We start from the raw sequence: 17,900 nt of genomic DNA on the forward strand, positions 1-17,900 counted from the left end.
GAGTTCATCAGGAAAATGGACTAAAGATTACCAAAACCAGGGAGAATTACCTCTTCCAAGTTTTGCGTAATTGTATCTCGTATTCCTCTCATATAGTTTCACTGTTACTGATCCTAGAAACTGTTGGATATTAAACTTGATTGGAATCAAATAAACATTTGAAGGGTCTATTCTCATTTAAATGGTGCAAATAATATGTCATTGGAAAGATATACCTATCTAAGTTCCAATGAATCAAATCATTCATGAATTGATATTTTCTAGAAGAAGCTATTGTCAATTTACTATAGGCTATTCAACAAAACCGAAAATAAGATGCATGAATTGATTAATGTCCTTTGATGTGATAAGATGCATTCACTGACTAATGTTTTTTTATGTGATAAGATGCATCTATTAACTAATATCTTTTGATATGATAAGATACATGTATTGATTAGTGACTTTTGGAGTAATAAGATGTATCTATTGATTAATATCTTTTTAGTAGTATAAATACCCATATACTCAAAATTTGTAAATAAAGCAAACAATTGTATTAAAGAAATTAATTTTTTTTTGTCTCTCTTTTGTTTTTTTTTCTTCCTTTATCTTTCTTTGAGTTGTCTGTCCACTATTACTTCCAACAAAGTGGTATCAAAGCGAGGTTGAGATAATGAGTTCCAAGGGAGCATCTCTTTCTTTCCAATATCCACAATTATCCAAAACCAACTATGAGAGTGGGTTAATTCGGATGAAGGTTATCCTTGGCTCTCAAGGATTATGGGAGATAGTTGAGAAAGGTTTTGAAGAATAAGAAAATGAAGTAGTTTTGCCAACAAATGAAAATGAAACTTCGGAGAAAAAAAGGAAGATGGATCAATGTGCACTTACTGCCATTTATCAAGGTTTGAATGATGACATGTTCGTGAAGGTTGCCAACGACACCAAATCCAAGCAAGCATGGGATACTCTTCAAAAACCTGTCATGGGAGTTGACAGAGTTAAGAAGGTACGTCTTCAAACTCAGGGTTGAGTTTGAATCACTTTTGATAAAAGAGAGCGAGTTTATCTCTGATTTCTTCACAAGAGTCTTAGTAGTGTTGAATCAAATGAAAAGGCTAGGAGAAAATATTGAAGATGTTCGGGTTGTTGAAAAGATTCTAGCTCTCTCAACACAAAATTCAATCATGTGGTGGTAGCCATTGAAGAGTCTAAAGGCTTAGAGATTATGTCCATTAATGAATTAATTGGGTTATTAAGAGCCCATGAGGAGAGAATGAATCGAGGCAAATAAGAGCAAGTTGAGCAAGTCTTGCAAGCAAAGTTATCTCTCAAATCTAAAAGGAAAAGCACTTTAAGACGCGGAAGAAGTCAAGGATGTGGTAGAGGTCATGGATGTGGACGCAGACGTAGTCAAGGAAGAGGTAATCTTGAGCAAAATTCTATTTTTGATAATAGAAACCAGACTTCTCAAAGAAGACGTGGAAGAGGAAAAAGAAGAGGTAACAATGGAAGCAACTATTGGAGAAATAATAAGGTAAGAATTGACAAATCCAAAATTGAATGTCATTCTTGTGGGAAATACGGACATTATTCATGGGAGTGTCAATTCAAGAAAGTAGACAAAGAGTCCAAATTGATTGAGCACAAGGAAGAAGTTGAGGAGCCTATATTATTCCTTTCACTAAAGGATGAGCCCGTGGGAGAAAATAGTACATGGTACTTTGATAATGGCACTAGCAACCACATGATAGGTATGATACAAACAAATTTGTGGAACTTGACAATAACGTAATGGGCCATGTATGCTTTGGTGACGATACAAAGGTGGAGGTTAAAGGCAAAGGTACAGTCTTATATCCAATGAAAGGTGGTGGCTAAAAAATTCTTCATAATGTTTATTACATTCCCAAGATAAAAAGTAATATTTTGAGTATTGGACATTTTTTTTAGAGTGACTACAAAATCACCATGGAAGATCGTTTTCTTTGGCCTAGAGATCGAGAAACCAATCTTATTGCTAAGGTCACAATGACAAAGAATCGAATGTTTATGCTTGATATGAAGAACATTGGAGCAATGTGTTTAAAATCTTATGTGAAAGATCCATAATGGATTTAGCACATGAGATTTGGTCATTTAAACTTTGGAGGAATTAGAGACTTGGAAGAAAAGAATATGGTGAAGGGCATTCCAAAAGTTAATCATCCCAATCAAGTATGTGAAGCATGCTTACTTGGTAAACATTCAAGAAAGTGTTTTTCAAAATAATCCACAAGAAGAGCCACCAATCCACTTGAACTAACCATGTTGACGTATGCAGTCCTATCAAGCCTCAATCTCTTGGTAAAAACTCTTACTTTATCCTTTTTATTGATGACTTTTCTAGAAAAACATGGATATATTTTTTGAAGTACAAGAGTGAGGATTTTGAGGCTTTCAAAAAGTGTAAAGTTCGAGTTGAGAAAGAAAATGGTTATGAGATTAAAACACTACAAACTGATCGATGGGGAGAATTCACTTCCAATGAATGCAATAATTTTTCTGAAAAATATTGAATTCATCACCCTTTAATAGTTCCTAGATCGCCATAACAAAATGGAGTTGCAGAGAGGAAAAATAGAACAATCCTCAACATGGCTAAAACAATGTTGAAGAGCATGATGAATTTTGGGCAGAAGTTGTTGCTTGTGCAATCTATCTCTCAAATCAATCACCAACAAAATGCTTAAAGAATGCAACACCGCAAGAAGAATGGAGTGGACGGAAGCCAAGTGTGTCACACTTGCAAGTTTTCGGATGAGTAACCTATATTCATGTTCCAGAACAAGAGAGATCCAAGCTCGATGATAGAAGCAAGAAGTTTGTGTTCATTGGCTATGACGAAAATTCAAAAGACAACAAGGTCTTCAATTCGAGCAGTAATAAAATTCTTGTAAGTAGAGATATTGAGTTTGAAGAAGATGCTTCATGGGATTGGAGTGATAATGAGGAAGGAGTCTATGATTTTTTTCCATACTTTGAAGAAGAAGAGTCTGCAATGCAACAAACTCAAGGTAAAATTACTCCTCCAACCTCACCAAATACATTATCTCAAGCATCATCGTCATTTTCTTCACCTTCATTTTGCTCAAGTGAAGGACCTCAAAGGTATCGGAACCTTGAATACATCTACAATAAAACTGATAGGTTAGAAGATGAAAACTTATTTTGTTTTGTCTCTAATAATGAACCTTTTAGTTTTGAAGAAGTTGTAAAAGAGAAAAGGTGGACACAAGCCATGAAGAAATTCAAGCCATTGAAAAGAATGATACTTGGAAACTTGTTTCTCTTCCAAGTGGTCATCGGGCTATTGGAGTTAAATGGGTATTCAAAGTTAATAAGAATTCCAAGGGGAAGGTAGAGAGATACAAAGCAAGGTTAGTTGCTAAGGGGAATAAGAAAAAACAAGGCATTGACTATGAAGAAGTATTTGCTCATGTTGGTCGCCTAGAGACAATCCAATAATTTCTTTTGCAGCTCAAAATCATTGGAAGATTCATCAATTGGATGTACAGTCCGTTTTTTTTTTCTGAATGGTTATCTAAAAGAGGAGGTTTATGTTGAATAACCATTAGGATATGTTGTTAAAGACCATCAAGACAAAGTACTAAAATTGAAGAAGGCTTTGTATAGAGTCAAGCAAGCACCAAGAGCTTGGTACAACCGTTTTGATAAATATTTCCAAGAGAATGGTTTTACTAGGTGCATGCATGAATATGCACTTTATGGAAAACAAGAAAATGGAGGATTATTTTTCTTTTGTGTCTATGTGGATGATCTTATTTTCACATAAAGTAATCTAAGAATGTTTGAAGACTTCAAGAAGACTATGACTCTAGAATTTGAAATGAGTAACATAGGTCTCATGTCTTACTACTTGGGAATTGAAGTAAAACAAATGGAGGATGGAAATTCAACATGGTGAATTGTAACCCCACCAATACCCCCATGGAATATGGCATGAAACTTTCTAAAATGGCTGATGGAACAAGAGTAGACCCAAAGCCTTGTGGAAAGTTTGAGGTACTTGACTTGCACCAAGCCTAATATTTTGTTTTAAGTTGGAATTGTAAGTCGATTCATGGAAAATCCCTCTGAAAGCCACATGAAAGCAGCTAGAAGGAATCTTCGTTATCTCAAAGGTACTTTTGACTATGGAATTTTCTGTTCATCTTCAAATGAATTCAAGTTAAGAGGGTATTGTGATAGTGACTATGCCAGAGATATTGATGATAGAAAAGACACAGCTGGGTTTGTCTTCTTTTTGATAAATAGTGCAATTTCTTGATATTACAAGAAGCAACCCATAATAAGACTATTAAAGAAGCTCCATTTAGAACAAAATGAAGCAACCAAGATTATGATAGAAACCAAATCGACACTTTCTCTAGCAAAGAATCCAGTGTTTCATGATCAATCCTAGCATATTGATACAAGATATCATTTCATCTGAGAGTGTGTTGAAAAAATGGAAATTGAGATGGAATATGTGAAATCACTTGATCAAGCTACTGACATTTTTACAAGACCTCTCAAATATGAAAGTTTTTAGAAGCTAAAAATGTTGATCAGTGTTGCAAAGATATCAAGTTTAAGAGGGTATGTTGGATATTAAACTTGTCTGGAATCAGATAAACATTTGAAGGGTCTATTCTCATTTAAATGATGCAAATAATATGTCATTGGAAAGTTATCTAGGTTCCAATTAATTAGTCCATTCATGAATTGATATTTTCTAGAAGAATTTATTATCAATTTACTATAGGTTGTTCAACAAAACCGAAAATAAGATGCATCCATTAATTAATGTCCTTTGATGTGAAAATATGCATCCATTGACTAATGTCTTTTGATGTGATAAGATGCATCTATTGACTAATGTCTTTTGATGTGATAAGATACATCTATTGATTAGTGATAAGATACATCTATTGATTAGTGACTTTTGGAGTGATAAGATGTATATATTGATTAGTAGCTTTTAAGTAGTATTAACCCATGTATTCAAGACTTGTAAATAGAACAAACAATTGTATTAAAGAAATTCCTTTTCTTTTGTTTCTCTTTTGTTTCCAACAAAACAGCGTCTATGGATTCTGCGCTCAGGGTCTGCAGATTTATATACACTCAAGGCTAGGTGCGCCAATTCGCCATTCTTCACCTCCTTTCACAAGCATTTTTGAAACAAAAAAGATGTGAAATTCGAAGGTTTAGAGCTTCTAAGACTGATTATGGGAAAGATTTCTTGACTCGTTGGAGACAGGAAGGTAAAGGAATAGAAAAAGAAGCAACAGAGTAGCAGGAAGAGCTCGGGTTCCAAGCTCATTCAAATAGATAGGAAAGGGAGTTTCAAAGATCTCCAATCATGTGAAGTCCTCTTTTCTTCCCAGATCAACAAAATTGTTCTTCACTACTTGATAGATCCGTCGTTCTCTTATATTATAACCTATACGTGTCATATATCAAATTAAAAATATAAAAAATTTGGGGTGGATGTTACAATATTCTTTATTATCTATACGTATAAACATGTCTCTAGTATAATATGGTATCGGTATTTGATGCAAGTGGCACTATACCATACAATAATATATCACATTTTAATGTTCTTTACTATTTGTTTTACTAAAAAGGCGGTAACCCCTTTAAATAAGTGTATTGATACGTAACATTGTCTAAAGGTAGAAATTTAGGTCTTCGACCTTTTTTCTTTTGTTTCTAGCAAATACCGATAATTTTTTTTTTTTGGCAAAAGTGAAGAAAGTTTGTATCTTCATCTTACAAAGACGTTTCATCGAGATTTCATTGAAAATCCATATCTTCTCGTAAATTTTTTTTACTGTGTCAAATTGGACCTACTTATGATAATTGGGTTCAAATAACAAATAAACTATTTTCTTATTTTTTTTATCAATTCTCTGACCTAAGTGTACAATAAATGATATTCTAGGTGTTATGTTAGTAGATTATTACATGGTATTTCAAAATTTATTGTAATTGTAAATTAACATGATTAAATGTAATACTACCCTAAAATTTAGGCTTAAACTAGTACTTATACTTGTTGGGTAAATATTATTTTATTTTGTAAAAATATGTGACATTGATTAAAAATTTATTTTTAAATTAAATATAAAGATTAAAAATTACACCGAATTTCAATTATGAATATTTAATTCAAATCATCTTAGGTAAGTAATGTATAACAAAATAAAGAAGTTCCTTTATGTTGTAATAATTAACATGACTTGATTAAAATTATAATATATAGTGAGTATATAATGATATAGATTATTTAAATTATTAAATATTTATGTATTTAATATTAATTAAGTATGCCTATGAGGATGATTTTAATCTTCCTAATACTTTGTCTTATATTAGTTTTACAAAAAACACAACATTAAGATTAAAAACTAAATAAATATAAAATACTTAATTAAAATATTTATTTTATTATATTAAAAAACCTTGCGAAATAGGGACAAAAAAAATTATCTCCTAATAAATTACATTATATTTCTTAATGCAGTTGTGAAATTAAAAAATTACATAAGGCCAACATAACGGAACCGATCAACGACTATCTCAATTATCCGATCAACAACTATTAATTAACGACTATCCCATCATTTGATCGCTTAAACGAACCCAGATGATCAATGACTATCTCAATTTTTCGATCAACAGCTATGACAACTGTCTAATTAACGACTATTTCAACCATCTGATCATGATCAAACATTTTCACATCAAACATATTGTATCAGTCTTTAAAAAACCTAACTTGTATTATGTATCAGCCGATACGATACGGGCAACCATGGTTGCACAGATAAAGGAGAGGCAGCATGACGACCGAGATATCCAAAACGCTGCCGAGGAATCTCCGTACTCGCGTTAACCGTCTCAGTTTCTTCCACGTTATAGATTCCTCCGATCCATTTTAAAAAAACGATGCGGATTTGATTTCACATCTGCGTTCGGGTGACGCGACGTTCCGTACACGCGGGCGCGGCGGGTACGACCGGCAGCCCGTGTGGGCCGGGCATCACCTCCTCAGCACGAGTAAACCGTACCGAATAGGAATCTATCTGCAGCCACGTCAGCAGCGTTCCTGATGACGTGACACACCGCTGACGAGACCTGGTGGGCCCACACAGTCAACTTTTGAGACAAGATTGCTGCAACAAATCGCGCGCTTTGCGCGGGCTGCCGCTGTCTCTGTCTTCCTCGTTCAACAACCTCTTCGCTACGAACACTAGGACCGAATCCGTTCGTCTCTGCTACCGATTACAGCAAACATCTTTAATCCAAACCTAAAAAATTGCTCTGTTCTCTGGAGCAGATGATGAAAGAAAACCGAACTACTCTCACTTCGATTATTTACGTATTTACAGGCGGGACAAAAAAAGAAGAATGGGTTTCTATGATTCGCTGTGGCAACCACCCAGAGTGAGAACCACGCCTTGAAGATCGCTATTGAGCTTTGCTGGTTTGGGGGTTGGTCGGGAGCTGGGCGTTGAGTGGATGTGATGGCCGGATTCTAGGCCCCGTGAAATTGCTTGTGGCTGAGGTCTTGTATATGTGGCTTTGGCTTGTACTGGGCAGGGATAAGGTTGGGCGACGACGGCCGGAGCAGTCAGCGATGTAGTCTGTGGAACAATTGCTCTCGTGACAATGGCGGGTCCCTGTTTTTCAGAACAGAGCAAAATCGGTCAAGCATGTGAAAAAATCTTGCAATTTGGGTTCCTGTATGGCTTCAGTTGTGACAGAGATGGAATCATCTCACTTTTGCCATTTTCTACTTTATGTTCCATAAGGTAAAAGGGACTTTTTCCTGCTTCTTGCAGAAGGATATGAATGGTGAAGGATGTCAAGAAGATAGCTTTTTGCATTGGCTAGTAGCAGAGTTCACCAGACCACATGTTATCTTTAACTTCACGAACTGGGTTTGAGAAACATTTTTATAATGGAAGGAAACTTACAGGAGAAAACAACACCCCTCTCAGAATCTGGCCATTGACATTTGCAGTCATGAGATACCCAGAATCAAAAGCTCCATCTACCATTCCATGGACCTCAGCTCCGATCTGTATAGAAGCAAACCAATGCAATGCACTGCTATAACTGGAAGAGATGAATGAAACTTGGAATTATAGATAGTTTCAGGCATGGACTTACCAATGGTGGAATAACTTGTCTCTCTCGTGCCTTGTGGTCTGACCGTGGGAAATTCATGTCAGGTTTCCCATTATGGACAACATGGATAAACTGTTCTGTTCTTGGCTGTCTGCAGAATTCGCCAGGAGTTAAATGAAATTCCCGACCATTCCATCTACTGTGATTTCTCTGCTCTAATGTACCATTGGACTGGTTGTCGTTCAAACTCTGTTTCTTGAACGAACCAATTGGAAGAGAGACAGAGATAGTCTCAGGTGCAGCGGAGGACAGCTTATGGCTTGGGATTTGCTCTTGATCGGATTGTGAAGGAGATGACTGTTGGGATGCTGAAAGGGAGTGTTCTTCTTGCTCTGATTCTACAGTCCATGACTTAAACTCTGATGTCTTCCTCCTCTTCAGATTATCTATTTCAAATCCTCCCTGATTTGGTTCTCCATTTGCCAGAATAACATTTTTGTGCTACAAAACAATCGAGAATCAATCTCAATATAAAACAGGACAGTTTGACAATCAATCTATACAAAAGGGACCTCAAGTCATTCAGCTCGAGCAACCTTACCGAAAGTTCTGCTCCTCTCAAGAATCTCCTCTTTTCTTGGTTCCAATGGCTACCAAACATCTTACACAAAGACATATTGTAACGGCCATTCGGGTGATCGCCTCCTAATTGCAATATCAGTAACTCATTCAAGGGCCTCTCATCCTCTCCACATCTGTTAGTGTCTGACAAAGTAAGATAAAGCACCATTTTATATAAGAAACCTCAAATGAAACAGTGATGAAAACTTTACCCTCCATAAATGGTGATATCTGAATCTGCAACTACTGCACTATGAGAAAACCGGCCTTGTGGTGATTGTCCACAAATTCCAAGTTGGCTCCATGAACAAGTACTCACATTAAGAACCCAGACATCATTATAGTAATGTTTATCTCCTACTCCACCAATGATGTAGACCTGTAAACCACAAAAGAAAAAAGAACATGTTAATACTTCGTTTTTTCTCTTTACAACACCATTAGAGTTGAAGTTTAAATGCTTTGGGGAAATGAAATCTTGCCTTGGATCCAATATTTACAGCTACATGACCTGCTCTAACCCCTGGGGAGGATCCTTGAACTGGCAACTGAGACAGAATAAAAAACTCATCAACCAGAAAGTTAATACAGAACAAGTATCTTCTCTGTTAGTAGTTCTTGCTTTACAAGCATCTTCTATATGCAATCAATGGCTTCCTTGAAAGCAGAGTAACAACAACCCACCAAGAAAGCCATTTGAATAGGAAATTGGCTGAAGAAAGCAGAGTAACAACATACCCTCGACCAAGTTAATGTGTCTGTGTCAAGAACATCAACTTCACCATGATAACGATCTCCACAGTCTCCACCATACACAATTAATTTATTCTCAACAGCAACTGCAGTGTGGCTATCTCTTGGTGCAGGAAGATCACCCTTGGCCTCAGGAGAACTCCATGTCATCGTCTTAAGATTTAAAATATGAACATCATTCAAGTAATTTGCTTCTCCTTCTCCGCTACCCCCAAATATAACTAATTTACTGTCACCTACAACAGTGGCAGTGTGGCTTTCACGAGCTGAAGGAGGGTTCCCTTCACAAGTAGGTCGAGTCCATTCTCTGGTTATCAGGTCTAATATATGAAGATCATTTACTTTTTTGGACCCGTTTGTTCCTCCTATAACTATCATCTTGTATCCCACAAGAACAGCACTGTGGCTATCTCTTGTACCGGGCTTCTGACCTGTAGTTACAAGAGTGCTCCAAACCATTTTATTGAGATCAAGTGTGAGGACATCGCTGAAATGGAGTCCACCACAACAACCCTGAAATATAAAGAGTAGATGAGAAAGCAGTGAAAGCAACGGAGGCAAAACAGAAAATTTAAAGAGGAGAGTACAAAAACGAAGCAAATTAGCTAAAGGGATGAGAGGAAAACGAAGCAGAAAATAATGACAGAGAGAGAGAATCCAGAAAAAAATAATCAGTCTTTGCTGTCTTCGCCGAGTATGGTAGTAAGTGAGGTAAGCACACAAGCACCAGTGAAAGAGATGGAGAAACTCAAAAAATAAGATTAAAACTACAGAATCATCTCTTTCATGATAAAACATTAAAAAAAAGGTGATCGAGAACCCAAAAAAAAGTACAAAAACCAGAAAGTTAACGGACAGAACTTTAGATAATTTGTAATGGCAATTTAGTTTGGGATAGAGAAGAAACAGATATGTTGAAACCTCCAGGCTTCTACTTAAATCTTCTCAGTTCCATCAAATCAGAAGCTATCACCAAGCAAAGTTACTCAGAGGAATCCAGGAAACACAGGAAGGAAGCATTTGTTGTAAAGAAAGTTAAATCCAGAACCAGAACAATAATTCTTATCGATAAATTCGCAGTTCTTAAAATGCTAAACTACCCATTAAAGAAAAAATCAACTAAAACAAATAACAAAAAGACAAGAGCTGCAACACAATATGGACAATAATTCAACATAACAGCAGGGTCTTCATAAAGATACGGAGGTAAGTTCTTTCACTAGAATTCTGTCTCCTCACTTGAGGAAAGGATAAAGGAGTATAAACAGAGGGGAGAAATGGAGAAAGCAAGCGACCACCAATAAAAGAAAGTAAAGCACGAAGCTTCGCGCACAGAAAGAAATGTGAATTTTTAAGCAGAAGAAGAAAATCACCAAAAGCAACACAAATATGTTAGAAAAAAAAAAAAGCAAAGCAGGAATAGCCATTGTAATGATAAAAACAGCACAGTACGGACACCAGTTCCGCTGCTAAATAAGCAATACGAGTATCCTGAAGTTCAAGGAAACGAACCAGAGGGATCAAAGGCATCGGAAAGGGAAAAAAGACCAAACACAATAGACGTCAAACTTTTCACACTAAACGAAGAAAGAAGATCATGAATCTATGGGTTCAGCAAACGTACTCCGAAAACGTAAACAACCCCGTTCGAACAACAGGCTGAGTGTCCCCATCTTTCGGAAGGATTGAAGCCCAGGGCCTTGGGATAAAGCCACATTGCCTTCTTCTTCACTAGCTCGGCGCCAAGAGAACCCATCTCTGCTGATCTGTGCTCGAAGCTCTTGTAAAAATCAAGTCGAATCCATTCAAGAGTGAAAACGAGGAAGATAAGATGGCTGGGTGAAAAGTACACCAACAAAACCAAGTGAAATATCACACATCAGTTTCTGTAGACAAGAAAAGAAAGGTGCTTTCAAGTCTTCGTCACTGTGTCAACCAACAACAAGCGATGGAGATGGTAACAGCCCAAAATAATTACGAAATTTTTTTGCTTGAAAACACATTGATAGCTCGACATGACAGATAGTTAGATAACTTCACATAGCTTTGAAGGATTAACAAAGAGTGATGTAAAATCATGGGAGTCTGACTAAGACAAAACAGACGGAGAGAGAAGAGAACTGGAGGTCCCACACACATTCCCATGCAGCCAACAGTCTCTTTCTTCTCCAATATACATTTGTTTTATTTCTGGAGTGGTGTAGTATATGCTTCTTTCTCTTTTTTCGCTTGTCTAACTGAAAATGATGGCATTGGGTTGTGGGAAAATGATGGGAGCCTTTGGGTTTTTAGGGTAGGTGGGAGTGGGTTTTCAAGGCAGGAAATTTTTTAGTGTTTTTCAATACCTGTTTGGGATTGATGGATTGGAAGTTCTCTCGAAGTTCAAGGTGGGTTATTGATGTAGATCTACAAATGTCTCTTCTCAAGGCCTTGGGGAAAGCAGGTCTGGTTCTTTTTTTACAAATTTCAAGTTTCGGGAATTGGGTGTTCTCTGTTTACTGCTACTCTTCACTCTTCCCAGCTGAGCTACGATTCTGTCTACTCGCTCTTCTCTCCAGAATTTCTTCCACCATTAATCTTTCTCTCGGATTGAACATCCTGTTGATGTAATTGAAATCGAACATTAATCAATCTCCTCGTCTGGGGCAAACAACCTGTTGACTCTTCACCGAATTGATAGGTCATTAAGGCCAAATTAAGCGAGTCAGTGACACAGCGTTCTGTACCTGAATTACTCTGAAGCATGGCCTTGTCATTTAGGTCATCATCATTCATCAGTGGGTGAAGAAGTCCAGATCTATGCCTCTCATTTGTCACATCTCCTTCTGAAATCGATGTTCATTTATTCAATACCAGTGAATTCCAGGGGACCCAATCCAATGTCTACATTACACGTGAATGGTGATTACTTCGACTGCTTTTCGTTAATGTGCATCGGCTGGCGTGCACTTTCAACTTTCTACTCTTCCGGTTCCGGTGCCCATGACCGTTCTTCCTTTTTAACGATCCAAATTCCCAACCATTATATTGCACTGAAACACGGCTCCGGGGAGTTTGTTTTCCCAGGGGCATGGAAGGAGCTTTTACCCTATATGGCAAGTTCGCAACACATGACTTGAGGTGACTGACGTGATGGTTCCCGTCTCAAGAGGCCGATGGGTCGCGTCCAGATCGTCTGGTTGCAGAGAGAGGAAACCCGCAAACGGGTTGGAGCGCACTTTAACCATTTAGCCAGCCGGAAGACTGTTGCTATTAACTGTTAAGCATTTTTTCGAACAGAGGCTTGGGAACTATGAACAGGAGAAGCAGAGGCTTAAGCATCGTAGCCCGTATCGGATATTCGAAACGGCCGACGAAGACGGAGTAAAAAATACCGTAAATGTAAAGGAGGAAAGAGAAGGGATAGATAGAAAAGTACAGCTTCGATTCCCGAGAAAAAATGGAGGAGACGTTACGTTACTCGTGAACGGAACTGCTAACCAAGTACAGTGCAAGTGTTAGATAATAGAGAAACCCGCGAGATCGGCGGCATCTCCCACGCGTGAACCCTTTTATGTCTCTACGTACAGTCGGAGGTGCCTAGGTTTACAAGCGAGCGTTGGTTCCGAGGAACCAACCGTCGCCGTGTCGCACTGCTCGCCTTTCTACTCTCCGGCGCTCCGATGCTGGTGTATTTAAAGCCTCCCAGTGACGGATGGAGAGAAAGACGCCGAATGCGAGCGGAAGCCGTCTCTATCAATCAAAGCATGTTTGAACTTGGGAAACGGCGGTGGCGCATCGGTCGCCGTGTCTCACCCCGTCACGAAACTTTAAAGACATCGAAACATGAGAAATTTTCCAGTTCCCACTCCAAGTTCACAGGCCTTAAAAGGACGCTCCACCCCAAGCCTGCCGCAGAGTCGAGGAACAGTGTTTGTTGTGTAATAGTATTTTATTCGACGAAGATCACGCGTTTTTTTGACTCGCTTTGATGGGAGCATCAGTATCACAGAGGTGGTGGACGTTGATCGGCTTGAAAACCCAGAAGTCGTGATCCATATCAATACAGTATTCGATCCTTCCGCTATCGATTTGGAGTGAAAAAATACCATTTTCAGCCGGGCAAAAGCAAATCTTTTGATTCGGCCATCGGCCACCGGCCCCGCCCAAAACTCTTCCGATCTGACGAGGTCATAACTCTGTACACCTAAAATATTGAAATGTCCAGTATTTTTCCATTCCGATATGAACGCCTAGATTAATTAAGAAAACCAATAAACAGATCCAGACTCTATCAAGGAGAACTCAGGAGTTCCTTTTGTGAATACGAGAGTGAAGGATTTCTCTATTTATGGCACAAGAAAAACTCTGCTTTTCTTAAACCCTATGCCTTAGATGGTTGTTATCATATTCAATGGTTATCTCTGTCTTCCGATCATGATTATATCAGTCGTTTGTTATCTTAGGTTTGCTATCTCATTCGGGATTAGATAGCTGTTTTACACTAAATGGTTTTTCGTATTTATGATAAACCTTATACCCTAAATTATAGTGGATTTATTTTATAATAAAATATATTAATTTAATTTATTTATCATTTGAAGTATAATTTTTATATTTATATTAATAAAACTTCATTATTTATATTTAAAACTTGGCCGCCTTTGAAAATGAAAACAAGGGGTATGAACCTAATTTTTATTTAACCATCAAATTTAAATTGGAGAGTTAAAATTAATTTTATTTTTGATATTTTTAATTAAAATAGAGCTAATGATATTAAAGTACCCAGTGGGGTGGATAGTCCACGAGGAACTTGAATTTAAGTGAATAATTGAATTGAACTTAATGAATTGATTCAACTTCAACTCATCATTGGGTGTCAATGTAGACTAGTTCAAGTGCACTGGAAAGCAAATTTCAGTGTTAGTGCCACCAAATGAAAACTCTGATATAAAAAAGAAAATGAGTAACCTTTTATAATATACTTAAATAGAACATATACCTAAACAAATAATTAACTAAAATAAACATGGTTACTACACTTATAAGTGATTTAATGTGTTGCATTAAAATATATTAATATCCTAATTAATGAAAAACTATATTATATTACTTCATGATTATAGTTTATTATAAATTAAAACAATAATTACGTGTGATTAGAAAATTTTATTAAAAATTAATAAAAAAGTATAAAATAACATAAGAATATATAATAAATAAATTAATTATTTTGTAATAACATAAGATATATTTTAACACTAAAACTCACTATTTAAAAAAAAAGTGAAAAAAGTAAAAAATAAAAGTCATCGTCATCGTCAAAGATCCCTTCGATTTCGGATTTATCATGCGGCTTCGAGACCTTCGAAACCGTCGCAAAATTTTGTTATGGCGTGAAGATCGACCTCACGGCAACAAATATTGCTCCTTTGCTGTGCGCCGCGCGAGGTTCCTATCCCAATCCGTTATCCGAAGCATCATAGACTCGGTAAGAACCCTAAAATCCTGCGAAGCGCGGATTCCGATGGCAAAAACCCTAGGCATTGCACAACGAGAGATACAAGATAAATGAAACTAGGGCAAACCGAGAAAGTAGAGAGCGAAAACGAGAGATGACGAGAGAAAGCAAAGAGAGCGAAGACGAGAGGAAGAAATGGAGCCAAAAAAATCGTCGCGAGACGAAGGTTGAGGGACAAGGAGAGGAGAAATGAGAGGGGGGGGGGGGGAAGCAACGTGCATCATGCGCTTCAAGTGGTTGATTCGGAAAATCAGGTTGAATCCAAATTCCCCAATTTTTGCCTGAGAGAATGAAGTGATGTAATTTCACTTCAATGTAATTATCCTATACTAACGACATAATTTAATTAATTAAGTAATGCGGGGGGGGGGGGGGCACCGGGTGTTCCAATTGCTTCTTGAGGGGGGTTAGTGCACATGACTGAGGACATGATCTTCATGCACATTACGCAGTTCATGTCCTGATGTCGTTAGGGAGCGCCGAAATTCATGTCATGTACATGAACATACGTGACTCAAGAGTAAAGGGCGGAAAGTGTTTTCCGCCCGATTTTAAGAATCATCTACATAACTCTCGCGCGGGCTCTCTCTGGCTCAGATCGTCTCGCTCATTTCTCCTTATTTCGTTCCCGCACCTCGCTCTTGTTCCCGCAGCCCCTTTGTCGTCTCCCTGAAGCCTGAGCTCTCTGCTCCCTCTCTCGTCTCTGTCATCCCTCTCCAGTCTCCCTCTCTACTGCCTTTATCTCTCGCTGCGAACGTCCTCCCGGCGTCCTTCTCCTTCTTAGACTCGCTCTCCCTTTGAACCTCCCGCTCGCTTCTCCCTCTCTCTTATCTCTCTGTCTCTTCTCCCTTTCGGCATCTAACTCCCTTCTCCCTCACGCTATTATTTTTTCCCCCAAAAGACCTTCCAATTTCTTGCAATTTCCCCTGTTTCAGTTTCAGTTTTCTTCGATTTTGACATTTGGGCTTCTCGGCCTCCCTCTCTGCGTACCGTCGGAGCGCCACCTCTATCGGCGTTGCCTGCCGCCGTCGTCGTCGCCATTGCCCGCTGGCTCGCCCCTGAGGAAAACGACGATAGTTTAAAATTATCGTCATCACAATCATTAATATATAAAATTTATTTATAAAATAATTATTTTTATTTATTTAATACATTTATTTTATAATTACTATATTAAAATTAGTGATTTAATAGTCATAATTAAAATATTTTTAAAATAAATATTTGATAAATTATTTTGGCATAATTATCCGATTGCCTTAGTTAATTAAACTAATGGTTTTAAATTTTGTGGTAATATATTATTAATTAATAATACATAAAATGTATTATGTACAAATATATAGTGTGTTAAATTTATGATTAGATCAATTTTTTCTCTTAAATTATTCATTTTTAGGTTAAAGTATATCATATGTTATTAATAACTCTACGAATTACTTTCATTTTTTTATTTATAATGTTATTTATTTATTATTTGTAATTAATCGTGTGCGTATTTCATTGGCTCATGTAATTACCATATTAATGCATAATAAAATATCTAATTCAATTAATAAATATATTAATATATATAATTATACATTAAATAATTTATTCGTGTAGTAATAATGGTTGTTTTACCTAATTTGGGGTTTAAAGATTATGTTGTAATTAAGTATACTGTAAAGGTTTAGAGATTTTGTTGTTTTTTATGTTTTTCTCATGTTGGGGCACTAACACTAAAAACTGTTTTCCGGTACACATGAAGTCATCAACACTAAGTGGATTTTTGAAGATCAAGTAATATCCAACATGAAGATCATGTCATGTCATGTACATGAAGATCAGGTAAGAATTTGTGTTAGTGTTGACGACTTCATATGCACTGGAAAACAGTTTCCAGTGTTAGTGCCCCAACATGAGAAAAACATAAAAAACAAGAGAATTTCTAAACTTTTACAGTGCACTTAATTACAACATAATCCTTAAACCCCAAATTAGGTAAAACAACCATTATTACTACACGAATAAGTTATTGAATGTATAATTAAATATACTAATATATTTATTAATTGAATTAGATATTTTATTGTACATTAATATGGTAATTACATGAGCCAATGAAATACGTATATGATTAATTACAAATAATAAATAAATAACATTATAAATAAAAAAACAAAAGTAATACATTAAGTTATTAATTTATTAATAACATATGATATATTTTAACCTAAAAATGAATAATTTAAGAGAAAAAATTGATCTAATCATAACTTTAACACACTATATATTTGTACATAATATATTTTATGTATTATTAATTAATAATATATTATCACAAAATTTAAAACCATTGGTTTAATTAACTATAACAATCGGATAATTATGCCAAAATAATTTATCAAATATTTATTTTAACAATATTTTAATTATAACTATTAAATCACTATTTTAATATAGTAATTGTAAAATAAAAATAATTATTTTATAAATAAAAATAATTATTTTATAAATAAAAATAATTATTTTATAAATAAAAATTATAAATTAATAATTTTTATGAAGATTGTTTAATTTTTCATAACTTAGGAAAAATTAAACATCTTCGTTTTCCTCAGCAGCGAGCCAGCGGGGCGATGGCGACGGGGACGGCTAGGCAAAGGCAACGGCCGGCGACGGCGGCGCTCCGACGGTACGCCGAGAGGGAGAAGAGAGGGAGGCCGAGAAGCTCAGCAAATGCTCGACCTCCCGTGCTCTGCGGGAATGAGAGAGGGTTGCGGAAATGAGAGAGGGAGCAGAGAATGAGAGAGGGCTGCGGGAATGGAGACGAGAGAGGGTTGCAGAGACGAGAGAGGGCTGCGAGAACGGAGAC

The 17,900-nt window shown here is 36.6% G+C and overlaps 1 protein-coding gene across 1 annotated transcript; it reads right to left on the reverse strand.

Annotated features, from left to right (window-relative positions):
- Positions 1–7,272: 7,272 nt before the first annotated feature.
- Positions 7,273–11,363, reverse strand: LOC137959239 (uncharacterized). Its single transcript, XM_068806617.1, has 8 exons — positions 11,165–11,363; positions 9,526–10,053; positions 9,270–9,335; positions 9,000–9,166; positions 8,768–8,921; positions 8,209–8,667; positions 8,013–8,117; positions 7,273–7,715 (listed from the first exon to the last, which is right to left on the reverse strand). Exons 1-8 carry the CDS (start codon positions 11,294–11,296, stop codon positions 7,452–7,454), a joined length of 1,875 nt encoding a protein of 624 aa, XP_068662718.1. The 5' UTR covers positions 11,297–11,363; the 3' UTR covers positions 7,273–7,451.
- Between the last annotated feature and the right edge of the window lie 6,537 nt (positions 11,364–17,900).

The sequence above is a fragment of the Aristolochia californica genome, unplaced genomic scaffold (assembly GCF_029961685.1).
Source record: "Aristolochia californica isolate CCGP_79_NKW_82.1479 unplaced genomic scaffold, dmAriCali1.0.hap1 SCAF_3, whole genome shotgun sequence".
Lineage (NCBI taxonomy): Eukaryota > Viridiplantae > Streptophyta > Magnoliopsida > Piperales > Aristolochiaceae > Aristolochia > Aristolochia californica.